This window comes from Nerophis ophidion, linkage group LG04, assembly GCF_033978795.1.
Source record: "Nerophis ophidion isolate RoL-2023_Sa linkage group LG04, RoL_Noph_v1.0, whole genome shotgun sequence".
In the NCBI taxonomy this organism is placed as follows: Eukaryota; Metazoa; Chordata; class Actinopteri; order Syngnathiformes; family Syngnathidae; genus Nerophis; species Nerophis ophidion.
This window is the reverse complement of record NC_084614.1, coordinates 43,678,717-43,704,770: the sequence shown is the minus strand read 5'-3', so window position 1 is coordinate 43,704,770 and position 26,054 is coordinate 43,678,717. Positions and strand designations below refer to the sequence as shown.

Below are 26,054 nucleotides of genomic sequence, written 5' to 3'. Positions count from 1 at the left end.
TTTAGAAGTCTGGAGTAAAAAAGTGCACAAGTAGGTCAAATGCATTAGTTAATTTCAGGTGGTTAATCAAAGATCCATACAACATGATCTGATATGATTTCATAGTTTAAAGCACTATTTATGTATTTTTCATGATAAATAAGTGTTATAAATGTTTTTGCTTGCGCACTTTGCACGCTCACATGAGTTATTTGTGCCCAGGTGTGCCCCAGTACAGTATTAGGTCTAGTGACGCCCCTGGTGGAGCCCCGAAGGCGGATTGGTGCCTTGCAAACACTGTTTCGGCAGCTCCTCCAGCCAAGCTGATGCCAAACGTCATGCTCAGCATTCCTTTGGATTTTATCAGCAAGGCCGAGAGGGGGATCCTGACGACTGGGCAACCCCGGATCTCCATATATAGTGCCCAGGCTTATGCTCTGGAAAGGACACTCCAGCTTCACTTTAACCAAGTGTAAAAACAACACGGATTCTGACAGTTATGGGTTATAAGCCCCCATCCAATTGGCCTAGGAAAGGGGCGCCATGGGTCAGTTTCGACAGTGGAAGGGATCATCGTGTCTTATTGGTCGACTACCGTCCGCCTTAAGCCAGGCAGCCCCTGGTCAAAAAGCTGTTGTCCCGCCAACGTTTGCCTGCTTCAGTGGGTGCCTGGAGCTCAGTGTACTGCAAGGGCATGAAAAGCAGACGGTAACTTTATGTACCAGACAAACAAAACAAGTAAAGAAAGAAGACTCCAGCTCTTCAATTAGCAAGCTGGAATGTGCGAACATTGTGCGCAGGAATCTCTGATGACCTTCGTGAAGTGGACAACGCCAGAAAGACGGCCATCATAGATAAGGAGCTTGCCAGGCTTGATGTCAACATAGCTGCTTTTCAAGAAACTAGGCTGGCCTCCAGTGCGTCTCTCAGAGAGGCTAACTATACATTCTTTTGGAAAGGTAGAGAACCTGAGGAGCCTCGTCAGCAAGGAGTTGGTTTTGCAGTCAGAAACACACTTTTGGCCTCAGTGGAACCTCCATCAGGAGGTACAGAGCGATTGTTGTCTATCCGTCTCAGCACTGTTACAGGTCCAGTGAACATTCTCAGTGTCCATGCTCATAGTCTTTCTTCAACTGAGGAGATTAAAGATAAATTCTATGAGCAACTTGATGAGCAGATCAAGGGTTTTCTTAAAGATGAGTGCTTAATCATCCTTGGCGATTTTAATGCCAGAGTAGGCGCAGACCATGCATCATGGCCATCTTGCTTGGGATACCATGGCATCAGAAAGATGAACATAGATGGTCAGAGGCTTCTGGAACTCTGCACCTATCACAACCTCTGTATTACAAACACCTTTTTTAAGAGCAAACCATCGCACAAAGTATCATGGAAACATCCCAGGTCTCATCGATGGCATCAGCTTGATCTGATAATCACTAGGCGGTCGTAACTAAATAACATTCTTATTACGAGAAGCTAGCATAGTGCAGATTTCAATACGGACCGTGCCCTTGTGAGCGCCAAAGTGCGCCTTCAGCCCCGTAAAATTCACCGCTCCAAGGCAAAGAGTCGTGCCTGCATTGACACATCAAAGATGTCAATTTCATGCTAGGTGGATGATTATGTATCAACCCTGGACCAAGCTCTTCAAAACCTGCCGAAGCATAATGCTACAGCAAAATGGAACGCCATGAAAGAAGCAATTTACAATACAGCTATTTCTACTTTTGGGAAGAAAGAAAGAACTAGTCACAACTGGTTTAATGCCTATCTACCAATCATGGAACCAGCAATTGAGGCCAAACGCAAAGCATTTTTGGCATACAAAAGGTGTCCAAATGCTCAGTCACTTGCAACACTCAAGAGTACTCGTTGTTCTACACAGCGCATTGCCAGACAGTGTGCAAACAACTATTGGCAGCAGCTCTGCGAAGATATCTAGATGAGTGCTGAATCTAGTAACATCCGTGGCATGTACAATTGTATCAAGAAATCAGTAGGACCTGCTGTAAAACGGACTACTCCAATTAAATCTCACCTAGGGGAGAAAATTACCAATTGTGAAGAACAGATGGTCAGATGGGTTGAGCACTACTCAGAACTATACAGCCGTGAAACAACTGTCTCTGATGCTGCTCTAAATTATACAAAGGAGCTACCAATCATGAATGAACTCGACGAAGTGCCTACAATGGCAGAGCTTGAAAAAGCTATTGATTCACTTCCATCTGACAAAGCACCAGGTAATGATAACATTCCACCTGAAGCTATCAAGCAAGGGAGGCCTGCCCTACTTAAACCACTTTACGAATTACTGTGTCTTTGCTGGGAGGAAGAAGGAGTACCTCCGGACATGCGTGATGCCACTATTGTGACACTTTATAAGAATAAAGCGGACCGCAGTGACTGCAATAGTTATAGAGGAATTTCTCTCGAACATCGTTGGAAAGGTTTATCCACGCATAATACTAAACAGGCTACAGATACTTGCAGATCGTATCTATCCTGAATCCCAATGTGGTTTCAGGGCTGGAAGAGACGACTGACATGATATTTTCAGTCAGGCAGATTCAAGAGAAGAGTAGAGAACAAGGTCAACCTCTTTACATGATGTTCATAGATCTAACTAAGGCTTTCGATCTTGTCAGCAGGAAGGGCCTATTCAAGCTTCAACAAAAGATTGGATGTCCTCCAAAACTACTCAGCATGTTAATCTCTTTCCATTCCAACATGAAAGGAACAGTCTTTTATGATGGATCTTGTTCTGACTCCTCTATCAACAGTGGTGTTAAGCAGGGCTGTGTCTTATCACCAACTCTTTTTGGAATATTATTCTCTATACTCCTGACCTATGCTTTTGACACATCCATTGAGGGTGTCTATCTACACACACGGTCTGACGGCAAATTGTTCAATCTGGCAAGATTACGTGCGAAGACCAAAAGGAAGTCGGTGTTAATCCGAGAGATGCTTTTTGCAGATGATGCTGCTCTTGTTACCAACACCAAAGAAGCCTTACAACGTCTAACTGACTGTTTTGCGAATGCTTGTGAACAGTTTGGACTTACAGTTAGCCTGCAGAAAACCAATGTTAGCGTTCAAGGTGCTGCAAATCCTGTTATCAAGATGAATGGTGTCACTTTAGAAGTAGTAGATCATTTTATCTACCTGGGCTCGACAATCAGCAATAAACTCTCGCTTGATGTTGAGCTTGACAGGAGGCTTGGAAAGGCAAATACCATCATGGCTAACATAGCAAAACGAGTATGGGAAAACAACGCTCTTACTCATCATACAAAGATCCAAGTTAATCAGGCCTGCGTTCTCAGCACTTTACGGAAGCAAGACCTGGACTACATACATGAGACAAGAGCGTCGACTTAACGTTTTCCACATGCGGTGCATCAAACGTATCCTTGGTGTTAGTTGGCAGGACTATATTCCACACAGTGTCATTCTTCAGCGGGCTAATATCCATAGCATGAACTCTCTTCTTAGCCAGCGCCGTCTTCATTGGCTGGGACATGTTCGGCGCATGGAGGACGGACGGCTTCCCAAGGACATTATGTATGGACAACTAGCTGCTGGTTCCAGACGTGTTAGTCGTCCCTCCCCCCGGTTCAAGGACGCATGCACGAGAGACCTGGACGTGTAATATTCCTCTAGACAGCTGGGAAACACAGGCGGAGAACCGAAATGTCTGGCGTCAAGCGGTTGGACGGGGTATTGCAGAGGCTGATTTGAGGAGAGGCCAGCTCGCAGAGGAGAAGGGAGACAGGAGGAAACGTACTGCAAATACCATTGCACAGCAGGAGCGGGATGAAGTCTCTACACATGTTTGTGCAAAGTGCAACAGGGACGGTCACTCAAGAATTGGATTGTACAGCCATGGTAAGTGTAAACAAACCTGAATGTACCGTAATAACAAAACATCAAGTTAAAATGTGAAAATTATAATTAAATAAGTACATTGTATACTTACAACAGTCATCAAAACTGAAAATATATTACAAATAATTGACTAAAATAGGATGACAAAACTATAAAAAATATATATATATTGATAATAATTAAAGTACCATTACAAAATTTAAAAAAAAAAGAAAAAAAAAAAATTAATTAAACATCAAATCGAAATAAGTGTCCGACACAAGAGCGTAAATTAGCATGGTCATCTGTGACTAAGCTGCCAAATAAAAGAATGGGGAATTACAATAATTATATATTATTGGGGGCTTCACAGTGGCAGAGGGGTTAGTGCGTCTGCCTCACAATAGGAAGGTCCTGAGTTCAATCCCAGGCTCAGGATCTTTCTGTGTGGAGTTTGCATGTTCTCCCAGTGAATGCGTGGGTTCCCTCTGGGTACTCCGGCTTCCTCCCACCTCCAAAGACATGCACCTGGGGATAGGTTGATGGGCAACACTAAATTGGCCCTAGTGTGTGAATGTGAGTGTGAATGTTGTCTGTCTATCTGTTTTGGTCCTGTGATGAAGTGCGACTTGTCCAGGGTGTACGCCGCCTTCCGCCCAGTTGGAGCTGGGATAGGAAAGAGCGCCCTCCGGGACCCCAAAGGGAATAAGGGGTAGAAAATGGATGGATGGATACATTAATGGGCACTTGTTGATATGCTGCTGCATCTTTGTGGCATTTTTGACGTAGCTCTTTGCACAGTATTTGCAAATGTACACAGCCTCTCCGCCTACATTGATTGGGGTGAAATTTCTCCACACATTAGATGGTGTAAGTGGCATTATTCTGTTTGTACAAACCCCAATTCCATATGAGTTGGGAAATCGTGTTATACGTAAATATAAACGGAATACAATAATTTGCAAATCATTTTCAGTTGAATATGCTATATTTGATGTTCAAACTGATAAACGTTTTTTTTTTTGATAATAATCATTATCTTTGGAATTTGGAAGTTGGGAAAGGTGGCAATAAATACTGGTAAAGTTGAAGAATGCTCATCAAACACTTATATGGAACATCCCACAGGTGTACAGGCTAATTGGGAACAGGTGGGTGCCATGGTTGGGTCTAAGAGCAGCTTCACACGAGGACGGCAGGAAGTCTGTCACATTGGCGCCTGACGTAAAGGAAAAGCCATCAGGAGCGGAATGCGATGACGTCATCTGGGCTCTGGTCGCGAGTTACAACACGCTGCTCAAAGAACAGCATCAGGAGACCCAAAGGCTGCTGGCGCTGATTTACCAGGTGGGAGGAAGCGGCGAGTATATTCCCGAGGGGAAAGCTGAGGAAAACGCCAGTGGGAACGAAGCGGAAAACCTCCACATGGTGGGGTGGAGCTGGGCAGGCGGCAGTGGCATCAGCAGGCCACCAGGGCAAGCTGTTGGCCAAGGAGAAGAAGGACGAGTGCCCCCCAGAAGAAGAAGCCAAGGAAGCCGGCGCCGAGACCATCTGCCTGGGAGGCAGAACGGAGAGGCGGCAGTAGTGGCGACAGACCAGCAGGGCGAGCTGTCGGCCAAATGGAAAGAAGACAAAGTGCCTGTAGAAATGCAGGACGAGGAGGAAAAAGAAATCTACATGGAAGATGAAGAGGAAGTTGAACACAATTTTGGAAATAAGAGCAAAAAGGTGCTGTCCACACATGTGGCCACTAAGCGTTTGGATGTATTAATTCACGTTAATTCCCATGGAATTTTTTCAACTTTGAATATTCCCGGAATTTTGCAACTTTAGTCGGAGCTCCTAACTAAAAACTAAATAAGTAAACATTAAAACACTCAATGTGGCCCATTTAAATCAATTAAAATCAATGTATTAGTCCCTTGTAAGTGTACAGACTGTTTTTCTTTATACATCTATATATAGGCACATATATATTTTTTTGTAATTACTTTTTTTTTTTATAGTTTGAGCAATTTGTACACCCCCTCCAACAGATTGCCTGTAAACTCTGCCTGTGTTGCCTCTCCGCAGAGAGACAATTTTTATGTTCTTTAAGTTCGGGCACTCCTAAGAAGAGGTAGCACTTTACTTCAAACTGCTACTGCAATTAAGACACATTACAGTAGAGATGTTAGTCAAAATCTCTGACTATAAAATCTCAACCGCTAAACAAACTAAAAAAATTGCATGTACGTGTTGCATATGATCTACTAAGACTGTGTACAATTGCAAAAAATGCCCATTCATCTATTTTTACCGCTGTTCCCTTTTGTGGTCACGGGGGGGGCTGGAGCCTATCTCAGCTGCATTCGGGCAGAAGGCGGGGTACCCCCTGGACAAGTCGCTACCTCGTCACAGGGCCAATACAGATAGACAGACAACATTCACACTCACATTCACACACTGGGCCAATTTAGTGTTACCAATCAACCAATCCCCAGGTGCATGTCTTTGGAGGTGGGAGGAAGCCGGAGCACCCGGAGGGAAGCCAAAAAGTCATGGGGAGAACATGCAAACTCCCCACAGAAAGATCCCGAGCGCAGGATCGAACCCAGTACCTTCGGAAATGTATCAGTTAAATTTCTACGGCGGAATAAAAGTCACAATACAGTTCAGTTGCAATCTCCACTGGATTCAGCGTTTGCCCTCTTCTACGCTGACTATCAATGACATCACAGGAGAAGAAGCCATTCAAATATGTAACAATTTCGTCTTTGGAAACGACGAGAAGGACAAAATAAAATTGCTCAAGGAGAAATTTCAGGACTATAGTGAGCAGAGTTAAAAATACCTATAATATGGCATATGTTCTTTACAAGAGCTCAAAGGCAATCAAAGTATATTAATTTGTATGTAAAATATATATTAAAAAAAACAAGGCTAAGGACTGAGTTAATAAATATTGATGTTTAAGATGTTTTTTTTTTGTGAAGAAATGTTTATAATTAAGTTGATGAATCCAGATGGATCTCTATTACAATCCCCAAAGAGGGCACTTTAAGTTGATGATTACTTCTATGTGTAGAAATCTTTATTCATAATTGAATCACTTGTTTATTTTTCAACAAGTTTTTAGTTATTTTCCTATTATTTTTTCAAATAGTTCAAGAAAGACCACTACTAATGAGCAATATTTTGCACTGTTATACAATTTAATAAATCAGAAACTGATGACATAGTGCTGTATTTTAATTCTTTATCTCTTTTTTTTCAACCAAAAATGCTGCCAGCAACACGAGACAAAGAAGTTGGGAAAAGTGGCAATAAATACTGATAAAGTTGAGGAATGCTCATCAAACACTTATATGGAACATCCCACAGGTGTGGAGGCTAATTCGGAACAGGTGGGTGCCATGATTAGGTGTAGAAGCAGCTTCCATGAAATGCTAAGTAATTCACTAACAAGGATGCAGTGAGGGTCACCACTTTGTAAGCAAATTGTCGAACAGTTTTAGAACAATATTTTTCAACGAGCTATTGCAAGGAATTTAGGGATTTTACAATCTACGGTCCGTAAAATCATCAAAAAGTTCAGAGAATCTGGAGAAATCACTGCACGTAAGCGATGATATCACAGACTTTTGATCCCTCAGGCGGTACTGCATCAAAACCCGACAGTGTGTAAAGGATATCACCACATGGGCTCACGAACACTTCATAAACCACTTTCAGTAACTACAGTTGGTCACTACATCTGTAAGTGCAAGTTAAAACTCTACTATGCAATGCCAAACCCATTTATCAACAATATCCTGAAACGCCGCCGGCTTGGACTGATGCAAAGTGGAAAGGTGTTCTGTGGTCTAACGAGTCCACATTTCAAATATTATTTGGAAACAGAGGACGTGGTATGCCACTGACTAGTTGGCATATCTATGACACCTGTCAAATAATAATCACAAATGAAAGTGAGGGAGGGACGGAGCTTCCGGTCACCTATTCAGCATTTACACATTATTACAAAAAAATAAAACAACAAATTTATACGACGTCATCACTTTTTGACAGAAAGTAGGTCCTATATTCTCTCATGTTAATGACCAACTACTGAAGTGGCTGGTTGCCATAATCATGTGGCCCCCAATTAACTGTTGTGGCCTTAAAACGACCACACCCATAGAGAGTTTTTGCCAGGGGCCCACTATATGGAAACTCCTCATGTAATATTTGAAAGTCTTTTTTTTTTTTTTTTGATTAGTTCTTTCCATTAATCTAAGTTTGACACGAGTATGTGATTTCAAAATCAATCTTATACTTTTGGCCCTTGTGTTCAATGTTTTTTTTTCACAGTCAGGTTATTTTCTGTCCAAAGAAAGCAACACATTTACTTTTTCTTGCTATGAGTTTGCTTCTCACATCCAGTGCATTAAATGTTTTGACTGACATTGCATTACAGTGTAGCCTGTATGTTACTTAAGTAAAGCACTGTACAAGTATTAAGTAAACAATGAATTATATAACTGGGCTAGATCAGAAGAAACTAAATTCAGCTCTAGGAATGGAGAGTAATGAAGACTGAACACAGGTTTTAAGTTTAAATGGTACCAAATTATATTAAAGAATTATAGGAAAAATAAACAACAACAGACATGTAAATTCGAATGGGCAGTCACATTTTCAACATAAGTTACAGAACATTCAATATTTACAATGTGATACAGTACTTGATTCAGTCCTTGTTTTTACCAAAAATTGTATAAGCGCAACACGACAGTTCATTAAACTACCTTGCAAAGTCCACGTTGTGGTGGCAGTGTCCAGAGGGGTTTTAGTGAAAGTTCAGGAGGACAGATATGAACACGTTGCGTTATGGAAAATCAAAGGGAAAAAACAGAGCGGCTGCTGAGGAGCCTCCTACCCGCCCGGAGCTCGGTTCGGTGGATTCAGTTCAGTTGGTTCGGTTCCAGGCATAAAGCTTCAGACTCTAGTTCAAGCTCTAGCTCGCCATCCAACATGGCCAATTGCGCAGATAAATCACATTGGCTTCTGCAGCAACGTCCCTCCCGCTCTCCCTGGAAGCAGCCCACTACCGGATTTTATGCTTCCCGCAATAGGTCATGTGACCGCGTGACGTTATGACGCACGAGGTCATGTGACCGCATGACGTAATGACGCACGCAAAGACAGCTAAGACAACGAAAATAAAAAGGATAATTAATTGGGATTTGAAAGGTTATTTAAATAGAAAGGATATTTAAATAAAATGATATTTAAATAGGGAGATTTAATTAGAAAGAATATTCAATGGGGTTTTGAGAGGATATTTAAATGAGGTTTTGTCACCCAGGTTACATTGCAATACAGTCTGCACCAGTGCCCCGTTTTAAACTCACCCTTTTCTTAATTGGTAAATGGCTGTACTTGTATAGCACTTGTATAACCCTTTTTAAGGAGCCCAAAGCGCTTTGACAGTACCTTCACATTTACCCATTCACACACACTGATGGGGGGAGCTGCCATGCAAGGCGCTAGCCAGGACCCATCAGGAGCAAGGGTGAAGTGTCTTGCCCAAGGACACAACGGACGTGACTAGGATGGTAGAAGGTGAGGCTTGAACCAGTAACCGTCAGATTGCTGACACGGCCACTCTACCAACTTCGCCACACCGTCCCCCTTTTTTCTTGTCTATTTTCAGGTTTTTAATCAATCATTTGTCTATCCATTTTCTACTGCGTGTCCCTTTTAGGGTCGCAGGGGGTGCTGGAGCCTATCCCATCTGCATTTGGGCGGTACACCCTGGACAAGTCGCCACCTGATCGCAGGGCCAACACAAATAGACAGACAACATTCACACTCACATTCAATCAGTCAGACTTTATTCAATCAGGCAAGTTGCTTTATACCAGTAAAAAAATATATAATAATAACAAACAAAACGTGCACACACACTGGAGGATAACTAAACTTTTAGGTAGTATAGAAAAATAATATAAAACAGATTTTTAAAATATATGTACAAAAAAAAAAAGAGGGACAAGCGGTAGAAAATGGATGGGTGGATGGATAATAACTATTGGTTCAAAGTGTTGTAATTTTGGAAAATTGTTCTCTTTCTGGACTTCAGGACTTTTGGAAATGTAGGACGTTCCCTGCAATACATGACTTGATGTCTAAAATGCAGTTAAAAGGGGTTTTGATAGGTGACTTGTTACTACGAACTAAAAATAGTTACTCCCTCCTGAATTTTCTTACCTTTTAGTCTAGGTTGTAGATGGACAAGGCCGTAGTACCAAGCATGGACGAGCAATAACCACGGCAATAGGATGAGCAGACTGACAAATATGTGTAGATTTTTCAACATCTCTGCATCAGACCCTAATCACTACCTGCAAAGGAAGCAAAACCAAATATCACACAAAGGCTAGGAAAAATACTTTTCAGATGGTATTGTTACGGTGGCACAATGCGGCTGTTGGCGTGACCCCCGGATGCGGAGACGGTAGGTGTAGTGCAGATAAGAAGGTCATTAACTAAGTTATCAGGCAGTAGGAAATAATACAGGTCGTGCAGGAACTTATGTGTCTTGACATTATCCTGCGGCAGATTTGAGGTGCAATGGAACAGCATTTGCGAGTAGGCAGATGCCATCTATGAGCCTAACTAATTGGGCTTCCCTCCAGAGACCAATCACTAGGTGTACAGGATCAGCGCTCCAACAGGAAGTGTAAAACTGTCACACCGCGGTGAGGGATGTCTTGTCTTGGTTTATTTTGTCTTGTGAACTGCATGTTTTATTTTGAAAAGTAACTCCTCTTGTTTCAGATCACCTGCCCTTCCTCTTGTGTCATCAGTCTGACGTCATCCCTGACCCCTGATTGTTTCCACTTGTTTCCCATTACCCTCATGTGTCATATACGCCCACGCCTCCCCTTGTTCTGTGCCAGATTGTCTCGAGTTTTCGTGCCTGTCTTGCGTCCATTTCTATGTCCATGCCTTGCCTTGCCTCGTCCCACGCTAATATTCCTGGATCCTGAATTTCCACGCTGTTATTTTGACTTTGACTTTTCGCCTCCTCATAGAGTGATTTTTGTTATTTAGTTTTTTTCAACCGAAGTGGTGAGTTATTATTTTTTCCTACGATTTATTCTTTCCTCAAATTTTTGAGTGATTTTTTTGCTAACCATTATTAGATTAAAATTAAGTGTAGAAATTTTCATAGTCATAGTTATCTTCTTCCAGTTGGAGCATTTTATGTTGATAACTTTTATAGCATATACGGTGCAAACTAATTGTTTTAGTGTTTTTCTCCTTTTAGGATTGATTCTCGGTTATTCCTTTTTTTTTTAAACCTTTTTCACCGACAGTTTTTGTTATTTGTAGATATTGTATTACTCTGACTCTGGAGGGGAAAGAGCCGTCAAAATAAAAGCCTAACAAAGAATCCCTACCTTGCATTTGAGTTCAATCCTTTGTCCAAGCCTGACAAAAACAAGCAAACAAGAAGCGCTGAAATAGAAACAAACACAGGTACATAATGTAATAACACGGGCCAAACTATCACAAGGGATCTTGAAAGGACAGTCGTTGGTAGGACTGGCGGAGGGTCGCAAAATGGTGCCCCTGCCCCGAAGGGCCGGAGGGAGGGCCACTAGGTCAGACCGTGTGTCCCCGCAGCCAGCGAGGGAGAGTCAGGAGCCTGCGGGCGATGGTATTGCATATGATGTCACGTCTATTATTCTTCTTTGCGGCTTAATTAACATAATCGTCATCAACCAGCTTGAGTGTGGCTTTAAAAAAATGTGAGAGTGAGTGTAGAGATTGCTATTTCTGTCCTTGGGCGTTCCAGTCGTTCAAATAGAGTTCCAAAGAATTGGCTCATGATTCAGGGGAAAAACTTAAGGAAGTCAAAAATAAATGGTTCTTAGAAATCTCAATTTCATCTTGTGGAATACAATAGAACCGCTTTTGTCTGCAGCAATCACTTTGAACAATATTTGTTTGAACATTTTATTTTTTTGAGAAGCTTTCTGTGATGTAATCAACTTTATTCTCTACTACGTTAGTAGTGTTTGAGAACAGAACTCATCGTGAAAGGACAATAGATGGTATTAGTTTGTGTTCTTTTGTGGTTGCTATGCCTAAATACTGTATAACTACAACAACCTCCATCCATCCATTTTCTACCGCTTCTCCCTTTTTGGGGTCACGGTGGGGGGGGGGGGGTGTCGCTGGAGCCTATCTCAGCTGCATTCTGGCGGAAGGCGGGGTACACCCTGGACAAGTCGCCACCTTATCGCAGGGTCAACATAGAAAGACAGAAAACATTCACACACTGAAGCCAATTTTAGTGTTGCCAATCAACTTATCCCCAGGTGCATGTTTTAGGAGGTGAGAGGAAGTCAGAGTACCCGGAGGGAACCCACGCAGTCACAAGGAGAACATGCAAACTCCACAGAGAAAGATCCCGAGCCGGGATTGAACCCAGGACTACTCAGGACCTTCGTATTGTGAGAAAAACACACTAACCCCCTTCATGATTTTCACTCAATATCATGATTTGTCTGTTTTAAATAACTTTTAAAAAGACTGTAAAATGTACAAATTCACGTGCTTTACGGGATTTTTTGAATTTAGTGCAGATCACTTCACTGCAAGTGAGATCATTATGCTAAATAATTTCCATATCCTCCAATATTTGAATGAAAGACTCCCAAACTTGGAACGTTCATGATTCCAGGAGCAAACATGTCTCATAATTAAAACAGATGACAGCCAAATGGACTTTGCTGTTTTATTTTCAATGAAACAATAGAAAAGACGTACTCGTATAGTAGTACAGTTGGCACAGTACAGTAAACGGACAGTTGATATGTAAACGTTTAACATGTGACATTACCAACAAATTTGAACAGAAATAGTTCATGCACATTCAGATAAATTCTTCAAAATTACAGTAAAACATTTTTTGGCCGGGGGCCGGGGTGAATATATATGCGCACTAATTGACTAAAGAGCACGCACTTGGCGTGATGATGTCATGTTATCGACGGAAAAATGCATCTTTAGACCACATGAGGGAGACCTCGAGAGTCACAAGCGGTTGCCTTGTTGCCTTTCCAGTAAGAACAATAGATTAGTTTTAGTATAAGAAATGTAATGCCGAGCGCATATCATTATGTCAAGATAATGGCACTAGCATTTACTTAATTTAAGAATATTTTTCAACATATTGAGAAAAAAGGTCTCAATTTGTTTTCCACAAATAAAAGTGCACTTGTTATTAGTGGGAATATATTTATTTTAAGGTATTTTGGGGTTCATTGAGGTTAGCTAATTTTGCTTGTTTTGGAAAGTCTTGACAAGCCAAATTTTCTTGTTCTATTGACGGATAATTTTGCTTAGTTCAAATAAAATACCCCTCATTTTTGTAAACAAAAAAAATTATTCTTTTTGAACACAAACTTTTTGCAGTGTAGAGCATTGTCACACTGGTTAGATTGTATTAACGAAAATAATACAACTCATAATGCATGTGTTGAGTTGAGTTGAGTTGAGTTGAATTGAGTTTGAGTTTATTTGGAACATGTAAGCATACAACATAATACATTACAATTTCCAGTTTCTCTTTTCAACATGTTCGAAAAGGAGTAGGAAGAAGCAGAGCTTGTTTAATCCTACCCCTTTTTTTAACGTAACAGTTTCTTAAACTTTCGTTCACTTCCTGTTCTCAATTTACTCACAATATACTCCATAAGTAATCACAATAAAAAGAGAGAAATATATAATAATTGGTGAAGTAAGTTAGATTTCATATGATGATATAAGTAGGATTATGTTGAGCATGAAAGAATGGATGGATGAAATAAATTCAGAAAGTTTATCATGGTTCTTCTTCTTTGTACTTTGTAAACACTTTAAGTTTGAAGAGTTTCTTGAAGTGGATCATACTAGTACATTGTTGGATTTCTTTGCTTAATCCATTCCATAATTTAATTCCACATACAGATATAGTGAAGGTCTTCAGTGTTGTATGTGCGAAGAAATGTTTTAAATTACATATTTTTCTAAGATTATATTTCTATTCCTCTTTTGTTCAGAAGAATTGTTGTATATTCTTGGGAAGCAGGTTGTAGTTTGCTGTATGTGTAATTTTAGCTGTTTGCAAATTCACTCTGTCATGGAATTTCAGTATCTTTGATTCAATAAATAAAGGGTTTGTATGTTCTCTATAGCCAACATTATGTATTATTGTAACTGATCTTTTTTGTAACACAGTAAATGAATGAAGTGTACTTATGTCATTATTTCCCCATATTTCTACACAATAACTCAAATATGGTAACACTAGCGAGCAGTAGGGAATATGAAGGGATTTGTGGTATAGAACATGTTTTGCTTTATTCATTATTTATTATTCATGTGTTGTGTATGTCAAATGTAACATTTGTAAATAACGTTTAAAGGCCTACTGAAACCCACTACTAACCACCATCCAGTCTGATAGTTTATATATCAATGATAAAATATTAACATTGCAACACATGTCAATACGGCCTTTTCAGTTTACTAAATTACTATTTTAAATTTCCCGGGAGTTTCGTCTTCGAAACGTCGTGTAATGATGACGTGTACGCAAGACGTTACGGGTTTTTAGGAAGTATGAGCGCTGCGCACACACACAGCTAAAAGTTGTCTGCTTTAACGGCATAATTACACAGTTTTTTGGACATCTGTGTTGCTGAATCTTTTGCAATTTGTTCAATTAATATTGGAGAAGTCATAGTAGAAAGATGGAGTTGGGGAGTTTTAGCCTTTAGCCACACAAACACACGGTGATTCCTTGTTTAAAATTCCTGGAGGTGAAACTTTCCTATGGATCAGAGCGCGGTCAAGAAAACATGGATCCCGACCACATGTCAACCAGCAGGTTTTGGTGAGAAAATTGTGGTTAAAAAGTCAGTTCTTACCGGAAAAAAGCTGAGCTTGCATCGTCCATAGCTGTCGTCGACTCCTCTGAGACACTGTGCGTCAAGACACCCGGGGAGACACCCCCCCCGACTATCAGGTAATATTAAACTCACTAAAACACTAGCAACACAATAGAAAGATAAGTGATTTCCTAGAATTATCCTTGTAAATGTGTCCAAAAACATCGGAATCTGTCCCAATGCAATCAAGTTTTTTTTATTTATTTTTTTTATAGTCCGTCGCCATCAATATCCTTAAACACGAATCTTTCATCTTCGCTCAAATTAATGGGGAAATTGTCGTTTTCTCGGTCCGAATAGCACTTTTTGTTGGAGGTTCCCATTAAAAACAATGTCAATATGTGAGGAGCCATCAAACATGTGACGTCATCGTCTGCGACTTCCGTTAGTGGCAGGGCATTTCTCTTAGCACCGAAAGTTGCGAACTTTATTGTGAATGTTCTCTACTAAATCCTTTCAGCAAAAATATGGCAATATCGCGAAATGAGCAAGTATGACACATAGAATGGACCTGCTATCCCCGTTTGAATAAGAAAATCTCATTTCAGTAGGCCTTTAATTTGGTTAATATGAACACTGAAAGATAATTATGACAGCTAAGGACTCAAACATTTTCAAGCTGATGACTTGACTCGACCTTTTTTGTCTCGTCTTGGCTTGCGACTTGAGATTTGACTCGATATTTGGGATTAAAGACTTGAGTCATGCCAAACACTTTCTGTTGCATTTCGGCAATACAGCGATAAGCACCCCGTGTAAAGTTGCTACGTCTTTTACTGGAACGCAAAACTGTGGAGGCATATTACACGGCAAGCTGAGATAGGCTACGGCAGTGGTTCTCAAACTTTTTTTAGTGATATACCCCCTGTGAACATTTTTTTAATTCAAGTACCCCCTAATCAGTGCAAAGCATTTTTGGTTGAAAAAAAGAGATAAAGAAGTAAAATACAGCAGCACTATGTCATCAGTTTCTGATTTATTAAATTGTATAACAGTGCAAAATATTGCTCATTTGTAGTTGTCTTTCTTGAACTATTTGGAAAAAAAGATATAAAAATAACTAAAAACTTGTTGAAAAATAAACAAGTGATTCAATTATAAATAAAAATTTCTACACAAAGAAGTAATTATCAATTTAAAGTGCCCTCTTTGGGGATTGTAATAGAGATCCATCTGGATTCATGAACTTAATTCTAAACATTTCTTCACAAAAAAAGAAATCTTTAACATCAATATTTATAGTACATGTCCACAAAAAATCTAGCTGTCAACACTAAATATTGCATTTTTTTTCACAGTTTATGAACTTACATTCATATTTTGCTGAAGTACTATTCAATAGATATATCTATAAAGGATTTTTGAATTATTACTATTTAAAAAAAAATCTCACGTACCCCTTGGCATACCTTCATGTGCCCCCAGGGGTACGCGTACCCCCATTTGAGAACCACTGGGCTAAAGCACCCTCCGTGAACCCAGAGGCAACAAGCGGTAGGAAATGGATGGATGGATGGAAGGAAGTTTATCTCGTGACCGCACTACTGCTCAACTGTATCATTCCGCTGCTCACTGTGTCCTGTCCCTAACATAATCTGTCTGTGAGACTCATTAAAATGAAAGTAGACACTCTGTAAGGAACTCAATGTAAGAAAAAAAGTATTTGCTTCACGTCTACCAAAATGACCCTAGGTTTAATCTTCAGTCAAAGACAATTTTTGTTTTGTTTTTTGCACTCAACATTTGAATATTTCTACAGAGCTTTCACGTTTTTTTGTTCATCAAGATAAGTTTGATGCAGTCTTTTCCCCAAAAATCAGACTGTCGTTGTAAGAAGTTGTGGCAGTTGTTAAGTAATATGATGTGGTTCCAGTAATCAGTTGGCAGTGGAGGCCATCAAGGGCGTGGCAGAGAAAGATAAACTGCCAGAAAAGGCTCGGAAGGAAGTTTTGAACCGATGACTCACCGGTATTGTGTTTCTAATTTAAATGGTATTTACACCGCACGGTAGAGATGCGCGGGTCGGGCGGGTGACATGACGAAAAAATTGATTTAAATTAGATTCGGGCAGGGTGCGGTTGAAACATTCTGAAATGTTTGATATACATGGTTCTGGGATCGGTAACCTTTACCATTCAAAGAGCCATTTACGACCCGTGTCACAAAGCGAAGAAGACAATAGGAGACGCAAAAATTCTCTAGAATGACTGCCGGCAGCCGCCCAGTTACTAAGTATTTGGGCGTGCTATGAAACCATTGTCTTTGTCGCCTTCTACAGCATGCACGATCTGCTTGTCAGTCCAGCATCACGTTGTGTGTGGCTTCCGCAGAGACACGCACACGACTGCAAGGCATACTGGGTGACACAGAGTACACTAATGGTTGTGATATAAACAATTTTAACACTCTTACTAATATGCGCCACGCTGTGAAGCCACACCAAACAAGAATGACAAACACTATTTTATACACCCCGCTAGCAGCAAATCCCGCCAACCCCCCACCCCCACCCCCGTGCGTGAGTAAGGTGGGCGGGGTTAGGGGCATGGGGGTGTAAAATATATTCAGGGGTGTCACGGATGCAAAGGATTCTGGGTATTTGTTGTGTTGCGTTTATATTGTGTTACTGGGAGGATGTTCTCCAGAAATGTGTTTGTCATTCTTGTTTGGTGTGGCTTCACAGTGTGGCACATATTGGTAAGAGTGTTAAAAATTTTTTGTATCACAACCATCAGTGTACTGTGTATCACCCAGTATGCCTTTCAATCTTGTACGTGTGATTGCGGAAGCTGCACATAATATGTTGCTGGACTAACAATCGGTTTGTACATGTTGTTGAAGGTGTCAAAGGCAATGGCATCAGCAGGATGATCACCATTAGATATTCGCGAGAACGTTAGCGGCTCCCATTGTCTTCTGTACTCTGTGAAACGGGTTTAAATAGCTCTTTGAGTGGTGTGATAGCAAAATTACTTGTACTCGTTTAATTGAAGATGTTCTTTGAACGGGTTGCCAAAAGTTGTTTATTGGGCTCAGGAATGTGACACTTAGCAAGAAATCTATTGTCTGATCAAACTCTGTCTCCTGTGTCTTTGATGTAACATGTGGACTATAGTTGACGTGGGCATGTCCATCCATCCATCCATTTTCTACCGCTTATTCCCTTTCGGGGTTGCAGGGGGCGCTGGCGCCTATCTCAGCTACAATCGGGCGGAAGGCAGGGTACACCCTGGACAAGTCGCCACCTCATCGCAGGGCCAACACAGATAGACAGACAACATTCACACTCACATTCACACACTTGGGCCAATTTAGTGTTGCCAATCAACCTATCCCCAGGTGCATGTCTTTGGAAGTGGGAGGAAGCCGGAGTACCCGGAGGGAACCCACGCATTCACGGGGAGAACATGCAAACTCCACACAGAAAGATCCCGAGCCTGGATTTGAACCCAGGACTGCAGGAACTTCGTATTGTGAGGCAGACGCACTAACCCCTCTGCCACCGTGAAGCCGACGTGGGCATGTGTTTTTCCCTTTTCCTTACCCCCAACAGAGCTAAATTGTTCCCCTTTCCTGAGTGACCCCCCTCCTCTGGGTAAACGACACCCTCTCCCCTTCACAAGACTTTGGTTATTCATTCCACTGGTGTACTGTATGTAAATGATCATGGAGGGTGGGACTTCTGAGAATGTATAATTGTCATGTCAAATTCTAAAGGAGTTAGAACAAGCTGGAACGAACGGATGTGTCGTTCTGGTTTGGTCTCGCTTTGCAAAGCTTGTTATTATTTGTTTGTTACTTTAATAAATCATTTTAAAGCTATTTGTCACTAAAGGATCGTCTTTAAGAAATTTCAACGACAGTGGTAAAGGTGGCCGACCTCTGATGTATTTCAATGGGTGGGTGGCGGGCGGTTGCGGTTCTGCTAAAATGTTGGTTCGGGTGGACGGCGGGTGGATGACGACTTTGGTGATGCGTTTGCGGATGATATAATTGCCTATCCACGCATCTCTACCGCACAGCCAAAGCAGCAGCTGTATAACGCTCAGTGGCTCAGTGGTTTGAGTGTCCGCCATGAGATCGGTAGGTCGTGAGTTCAAACCACCGAGTCATACCAAAGACTATAAAAATGGGACCCATTACCTCCATGCTTGGCACTCAGCATCAAGGGCTGGAATTGGGGGTTAAATCACCAAAAATTATTCCCGGGCGCGACCACCGCTACTGCTCGTCAATCATGGGTACTTTAACTTTAACTTAACATACCTGCCATATTAAGTAGGAATGACATTATAATCCGTTGCCAAGTGTTGGCTTTGTTTATTTTTTATAAGACATTGCCAAGTGTTGGCTTTGTTCATAGTTTTGTGTTATTTTTATTTTTTTGTATCTAGTTGTGTTACCCGTGTGCTTGTCAGTATTGTTGGTTGCACCTATGTCTTTCCTCCAATCCACTCTCTTCTTCCTGGAGAGACTGGGGCGGTATAGCTCCAGGTTCGATCCCCTCTTCCGCCATACTAGCCACTGCTGTTGTGTCCTTGGGCAAGACACTTTAATCACCTGCTACGTTGCCACCCACGCTGGTATAAATGTAACTTACATATTGGGTTTCACTATGTAAAAGCTCTTTGAGTCACTAGAGAAAAGCGCTATATAAATATAATTCACTTCCCTTCCTCTCGTCAAGGTGTATTCCGTATCTAATTAGTCGATGTATTGCTGTGCGACTGTCGTATGTCTTTTCCTTGTTGTTGGAATAAAACTAGTGAACAGCACAAACGTCTTCCTTCACCTTGCTTCAACTGGGTCCTCCTCACCAAGCCTCCCCATCCACATCCGTGACACTTGATCCCCCTGATCAAGAACTCCCTGGGTGCATCTGTTAAAAGCAGCCTCAGAAATCTTGGGGTTGTGTTTGAGCCGTCAATGTCTTTGGAGGGTCACTTGTCACGACGCGTAGTCGAACCCGATGTCACACAGGCCTCCTGCTGGTCTTCACCACCCGCTCACCATTCCTGCCCGTCCTTGGTCACACATCGCCTTGGATTTTGTCACAGGATTTCCAGCTTCCGGAGGTAACACCACTATCCTTACTATTGTTGACCGTTTCTCCAAGGCAGCCCACTTCATTCCACTGTGAAAGTTACCTTCTGCATCAGAGACTTCTGACCTCATCACACTGCACGTCATCAAACAACATGGGATTCCAGTGGATATCGTTTCCGACCGAGGTTCTCAGTTTACGTCGCAAGCATGGAGAGCCTTCTTCAAGGGTATCGGGACCTCGGTCAGCCTCACATCCGGATACCATCCCCAGAGCAACGGGCAGGCTGAAAGAGCTAATCAAAGCTTGGAGACCATGCTCCGATGTGTCGGCAGTCATCAACCCACGTCCTGGAGCAAGTTTCTGCCATGGGTGGAGTTTTCTTATAACTCATTGAAGAGCTCCGCTACCGGTGTGTCCCCTTTTGAGTGCTCATTAGGTTATCAAGCCCCTTTATTTCTCCAACAGGAATTGGAGATCGCTGTTCCCTCTACTAGAGCTCATATTAGACGGTGTCAGAAGGTGTGGAAAGTCGCTCGTGCAGCTTTGGAAAGAGCATCCGAGAAAATGTGTCGCAACGCCAACCGTTATCGCATTCCAGCCCCGTCCTATAAACCAGGACAACAAGTGATGCTTCTCACTAAGGACCTCAGTCTCCAGGTACCATCAAGAAAATTGACTTCACCTTACGTTGGTCCGTTCTCCATCATTTCGATCATAAACCCTGTGTCTGTTAAATTGGCTCTCCCACCCTCGGTCAAGCGGCATCCGGTTGTCCATGTTTCCCAAATTAAACCAGTAGCGGAGAGCGCTCTGTCCCTGCCCCCCCACCCTCTAGGTTCTTGCCTAATGGAAATCAGGTTTGGACGGTCAAGGATATCCTCAGGGTCCGTCGACAAGGTAGGGGGCTCGTTTATCTGGTTGACTGGGAAGGATATGGGCCAGAGGACAGATCTTGGGTTCCTGCCTCCTATCTTGTCGACCCCTCTCTTCTGGAGGATTTCTACCGTGCCAATCCTGATGCTCCCCGACGCTCGTCGGGGGCCTCGCATAAGAGGGGAGGGGGGTACTGTCACGATGCGGAGTCGAACCCACCTTTCCTCGGCGGTTGGAGCTGCGTGCGCCTCTGCTAGCAGTGCGCCAAAATAGGCCTCTGCTGACAGTGCACTCAGACTCGCCCTCACTCGTGCTGAGTGCAGCACGCCCAAGCAGCACCAAGCCTGCAGCCTGTCAAGAATCAATACACCTGTATTTGATAAGAGAGAGCAGCATAAAAGCCAGCAGGCCTTTGCCAGAACCTCGCTATCTTCTCATGACTCCCCTGTCGTCCGTGATCGTACCTTGCTTCTCGACATCCATCCGGATTCCTAACTGCCTTCCTCGATCCACGACCTCCCTGCTCAGACCCAGACCACGCTGCCTCGCTCCTGCCCCCGGCATCTTGCTTGCTCACGAACTGCCTCTTCGCCTTGCCCTTCTGGATTCGACGAAGGATACAACCAACACTCACACAACAAACCCTGGTAACATTTACATTATTAATATTACACATAGTCATCACTCATTCACTTAGAGTAGCATACACACGCCATGTATCTTTAAAGGTTAAATAAACTTGTGAACCGCAGTTGTGCCCTGGTTGTCGCCTCCTTCCCTCCTCTGTACATAACATCACTGACGTTAACAGACCAAAAACTGAAGTATTTCTAAAGTGAGATATTTGTGGTCAAAATTATATCTCAAGATGATCATTCCCGCGTTTATTTTGTCTCATATTGACTATTGCTATTCTTTTTTCACCCTTTTTGTCATGTCTTTGTGTTCATGTTTTGTTTAGTTACTTCAAGACTCCATTAGTTCCTGTTTTTTCACTCCATTGTTTTGTTTCCATGACAACCCATTAGTTTTCACCTGTCCCCATGTCACGCACGTGATTCACTTGGACTCATGCAGATGTCACCATAGTCCATGTCTTGACAGGTGTGTGACATGGGGACATGTGAAAACTAATGGGTTGTCATGGAAACAAAACAATGGAGTGAATAAAAACAGGAACTAATGGAGTCTTGAAGTAATCTAACATAACTAAACAAAACATGATCACAAAGACATGACACTTTTCAACAAGTCAATGCCAAAGAAACTTCAGACTGTACAAATTGCACCCAGAACAACCCATATCACCCCCGTTGTATCCAGTCTTCATTGGCTCCCAGTTAAGTTACGCATTGAGTTTAAGATTTTAGTTCTGACATTCCGTGCATTGCATGGTGGGGCCCCTCAGCACATCACTGACTTGCTGTGCTCCTACTCTTCAGGGCACAGTCTCCGGTCTTCAGGCCAGGATCTAGCAAAGATCCCCAAAAATTGTTTTAAAACCCGTGGAGACCTGGCATTCCAGGCTATAGCTCCCAGACTCTGGAACAATTTGCACCAGTCCCTCTGTGATCTTGACTATGTTGACATTTTGAAAAAACATTTGACCACCTCTCTTTACAGTCAAGCTTTTTTTGTACATTTTAACTATCAATTTTAATCCACTTTGTATCGGTTTTATGATGTTGCCCCTGTTGTTTTAATTGAATTATTGTTTTACCTCACCTGTTTTGTACAGCGCTTTGTGATTTTATCTTTGAAAGACGTTTTATAAATTGGACTTACTTACTGACTTTTAATTTGAATATGAATTATATAAAGTTTTTTTTTTTTTTCCACAGGAGAACATTTCAAAACGCCATTCAAAAAAATCATTCCAAACACTGATTAACTGTAAAAATGTTTATATATTTACAGTATGGTGAGTGCTACTGACAATATCAACACGATACAAGAATTAGTCACAATTCCAATGCAGGTGGGGAAAAAAGTGAGCACAAACTCAAAAAATATCCGATTCTTAGTTGAATTTCAAAGTTGAATTGAACTAGTATTATTAGTGTTATTATTAGACCATATCTTCATTTAAAATACAAATTCACCGAATCAGAGGAAATGCATTAGCAGCTCAGTACAAACCCTGTTTCCATATGAGTTGGGAAATTGTGTTAGATGTAAAAAAAACGGAATACAATGATTTGCAAATCCTTTTCAACCAATATTCAATTGAATGCACTACAAAAACAAGATACTTGATGTTCAAACTCATAAACTTAATTTTATTTTTTTTTGCAAATAATAATCAACTTACAATTTCATGGCTGTAACACGTGCCAAAGTAGTTGGGAAAGGGCATGTTCACCACTGTGTTACATCACCTTTTCTTTTAACAATACTCAATAAACGTTTGGGAACTGAGGAAACTAATTGTTGAAGCTTTGAAAGTGGAATTTTTTCCCATTCTTTTCAGTCGTTCAACAGTCCGGGGTCTCCGCTGTCGTATTTTACGCTTCATAATGCGCCACACATTTTCGATGCGAGACAGGTCTGGACTGCAGGCGGGCCAGGAAAGTACCCGCATTCTTTTTTTTACGAAGCCTCGCTGTTGTAACACGTGCTGAATGTGGCTTGGCATTGTCTTGCTGAAAAAAGCAGGGGCGTCCATGAAAAAGACGGCGCTTAGATGGCAGCATATGCTGTTCTAAAACCTGTATTTACCTTTCAGCATTAATGGTGTCTTCACAGATGTGTAAGTTACGCATGCCTTGGGCCCTAATGCACACCCAGACCATCACGGATGCTGGCTTTTGAACTTTGCGTTGATAACAGTCTGGATGGTTCGCTTCCCCTTTGTTCCGGATGACACAATGTTAAATATTTCCAAAAACAATTTGAAATTTGGACTCGTCAGACCACAGAACACTTTTCTACTTTGCATCAGTCCATCTTAGATGATCTCGAGCCTAGAGAAGACGGCGACGTTTCTGGATGTTGTTGATAAATGGCTTTCGCTTTGCATAGTAGAGCTTTAACTTGGAGTTACAGATGTAGTGACCAACTGTATTTAGTGACAGTGTTTTTTTAATTTTTACTGCGCCCATGTAGTGATATTCTTTAGAGATTGATGTCGGTTTTTGATCGAAGGTCACGGTCATTCAATGTTGGTTTCCGGCTATACCGCTTACGTGGAGTGATTTCTCCAGATTCTCTGAACCTTTTGAGGATATCATGGAGCATAGATGTTGAAATCCCTAAATTTCTTGCAAATGCACTTTGAGAAACGTTGTTCTTAAACTGTTTGACTATTTGCTCACGCAGTTGTGGACAAAGGGGTGTACCTTGCCCCATCCGTTCTTGTGAAAGACTGAACATTTTTTGGGAAGGTGGTTTTATACCCAATCATGGCACCCACCTGTTCCCAATTAGCCTACACACCTGTGTAATGTTCCAAATAAGAGTTTGATGAGCATCCCTCAACTTTATCAGTATATATTTCCACCTTTCCCAACTTCTTTGTTACGTGTTGTTGGCATCAAATTCTAAAGTTAATCATTATTTGCTAAAAAAAAAAAAAAAGTTAAACAGTTAAAACATCAAATATGTTGCCTTTGTAGCATATTCAACTGAATATGGGTTGAAAAGGATTTTCAAATCATTGTATTCCTTTTATATTTACATCTAACACAATGTCCCAACTCATATAGAAACGGGGTTTGTATATTCCAGGGGTCGGCAACCTTTACCACTCAAAGAGCCATTTTGACCCGTTTCACAAAATAAAGAAAACAATGGGAGCCACAAAACAATTTTGAAATTTCAAATGAAACAACACTGCATACTGAGTTTTGTTTTGCTTTGTGCCATGTATAAACCAGGGGTCTCAGCCCCTTACTATGAAAATGTAATGTTGGTGCGGCCCGCGAGTTTAATATGAATACCGCTTGACAGCATCACATGGGCCAACCATCCCAAATTTTCCGTGAGACTCCCGAATTTCAGGGCAACTATTCTCACAGATGTCTGCTGATTTTCACTCCAACAACAATAATAAGGGTGTGCTATGAAGGCGCTGCCATTAATGCCCTCTTCACCGTGTACGAACAGCTTGCCAGTCCAGTCACATGTTGTATGTGGTTTCTGCAGACACACGTAGATGACTGCAAGGCATACTTGTTCAACAGCCGTACAGGTCACACTGAGGGCGGCCATTTAAACAACTTTAACACTCTTACTAATATGTGCCACACTGTGAACCCAAACCAAACAAGAATGACAATCACATTTCGGGAGAACATCTGCACTGTAACAACGTAAACAACAAATACCCAGAATCCCATGTATCCCTAACTCTTCCGAGCTACGATATATACACCCCCGCTAGCACCAAAAATGTTGGGGACCACTGCATTACCCAACAAGGTGAAATATTTAATTAGTCACATTCATTGTTGGTTAGCGAATGCCTTAAAATATCTCAAGGTAAATTGAAAAGCTAAAGACTTAAAATAGAGCGACTGAACATTTTTTATAATTCAATTAATTGATTAATCGTTAAGATAGTTGATGACTGTCAAAATAGTTGCAGCCTTATTCCACGGACGGCAAATAACTGCAGACATACCTGTACATAATAAGAGTTAATTAGCCGCATAAACTACTGGGCTACTTACCTGTGATTAACAGCAGAAGAGAGGTTGTTAGGCTATCAGGAAGAACAGTCCAATAAATTAGTACAACTGCTATATCCATGAATGAAAAGGGCTTGCATTAAGTGTAGGTGGGACTGTAAGGCTGATAGCTGTCAGGTGGGTGTGTCTTAGCATTAAATGAGAAAGCGAGAAACAAAGAAACCTATGTCTATGTGAAGATCTTTGACCCTGATCCCCCGTTCCTTTACAGGAAACACCACACCTTGGCTCAGTGGTTTCCACTCTTTTATTCTTTTACAACAGTTTTACATTCAGAGTTCCTCTTTCAGCTTTTCAGCATCTGTCTCTCACGCTCAACAGCGTGCTCCTCCGACTGGCTCCTCCCAGCTGAGGTATCTGTTCACCTGATTGCTGCTTCAGACCGGCTTTGTTCCCTCGTCAGGTCTTAACTCCACCCTCTTCCTGGCTCTTCCTGGTTTAACCCCTCCCACTTCAGGTCTTAACCCCACCCTCTTCCTGGTTTAACCACTCCCACCGCAGGTCTTAACTCTGCCCTCTTTCTGGTTAAAACTCCACCCTCTTCCTGGTTTAACCACTCCCACCGCAGGTCTTAACTCCACCCTCTTCCGGGGTAAGCCACACCCACTTGACCTTGACATTTGA

The 26,054-nt window shown here is 41.7% G+C and overlaps 1 protein-coding gene across 2 annotated transcripts in view; it reads right to left on the bottom strand.

Annotated features, from left to right (window-relative positions):
- b3gat1b (beta-1,3-glucuronyltransferase 1 (glucuronosyltransferase P) b) overlaps positions 1–25,652 on the bottom strand; it is a 42,268-nt gene extending 16,616 nt beyond the window's left edge. The window contains exons 1-3 of one of the 2 annotated variants that reach the window (XM_061898120.1): positions 25,413–25,652; positions 11,283–11,340; positions 10,087–10,220 (exon numbers count right to left, since the gene is read on the bottom strand). In XM_061898120.1, the coding sequence (XP_061754104.1) occupies positions 10,087–10,195 (109 nt within the window). In that variant the 5' untranslated portion in view covers positions 10,196–10,220; positions 11,283–11,340; positions 25,413–25,652. The remainder of the gene's footprint in view (positions 1–10,086; positions 10,221–11,282; positions 11,341–25,412) is intronic. The other variant, XM_061898119.1, reaches the window with a different exon arrangement.
- Positions 25,653–26,054: the final 402 nt, after the last annotated feature.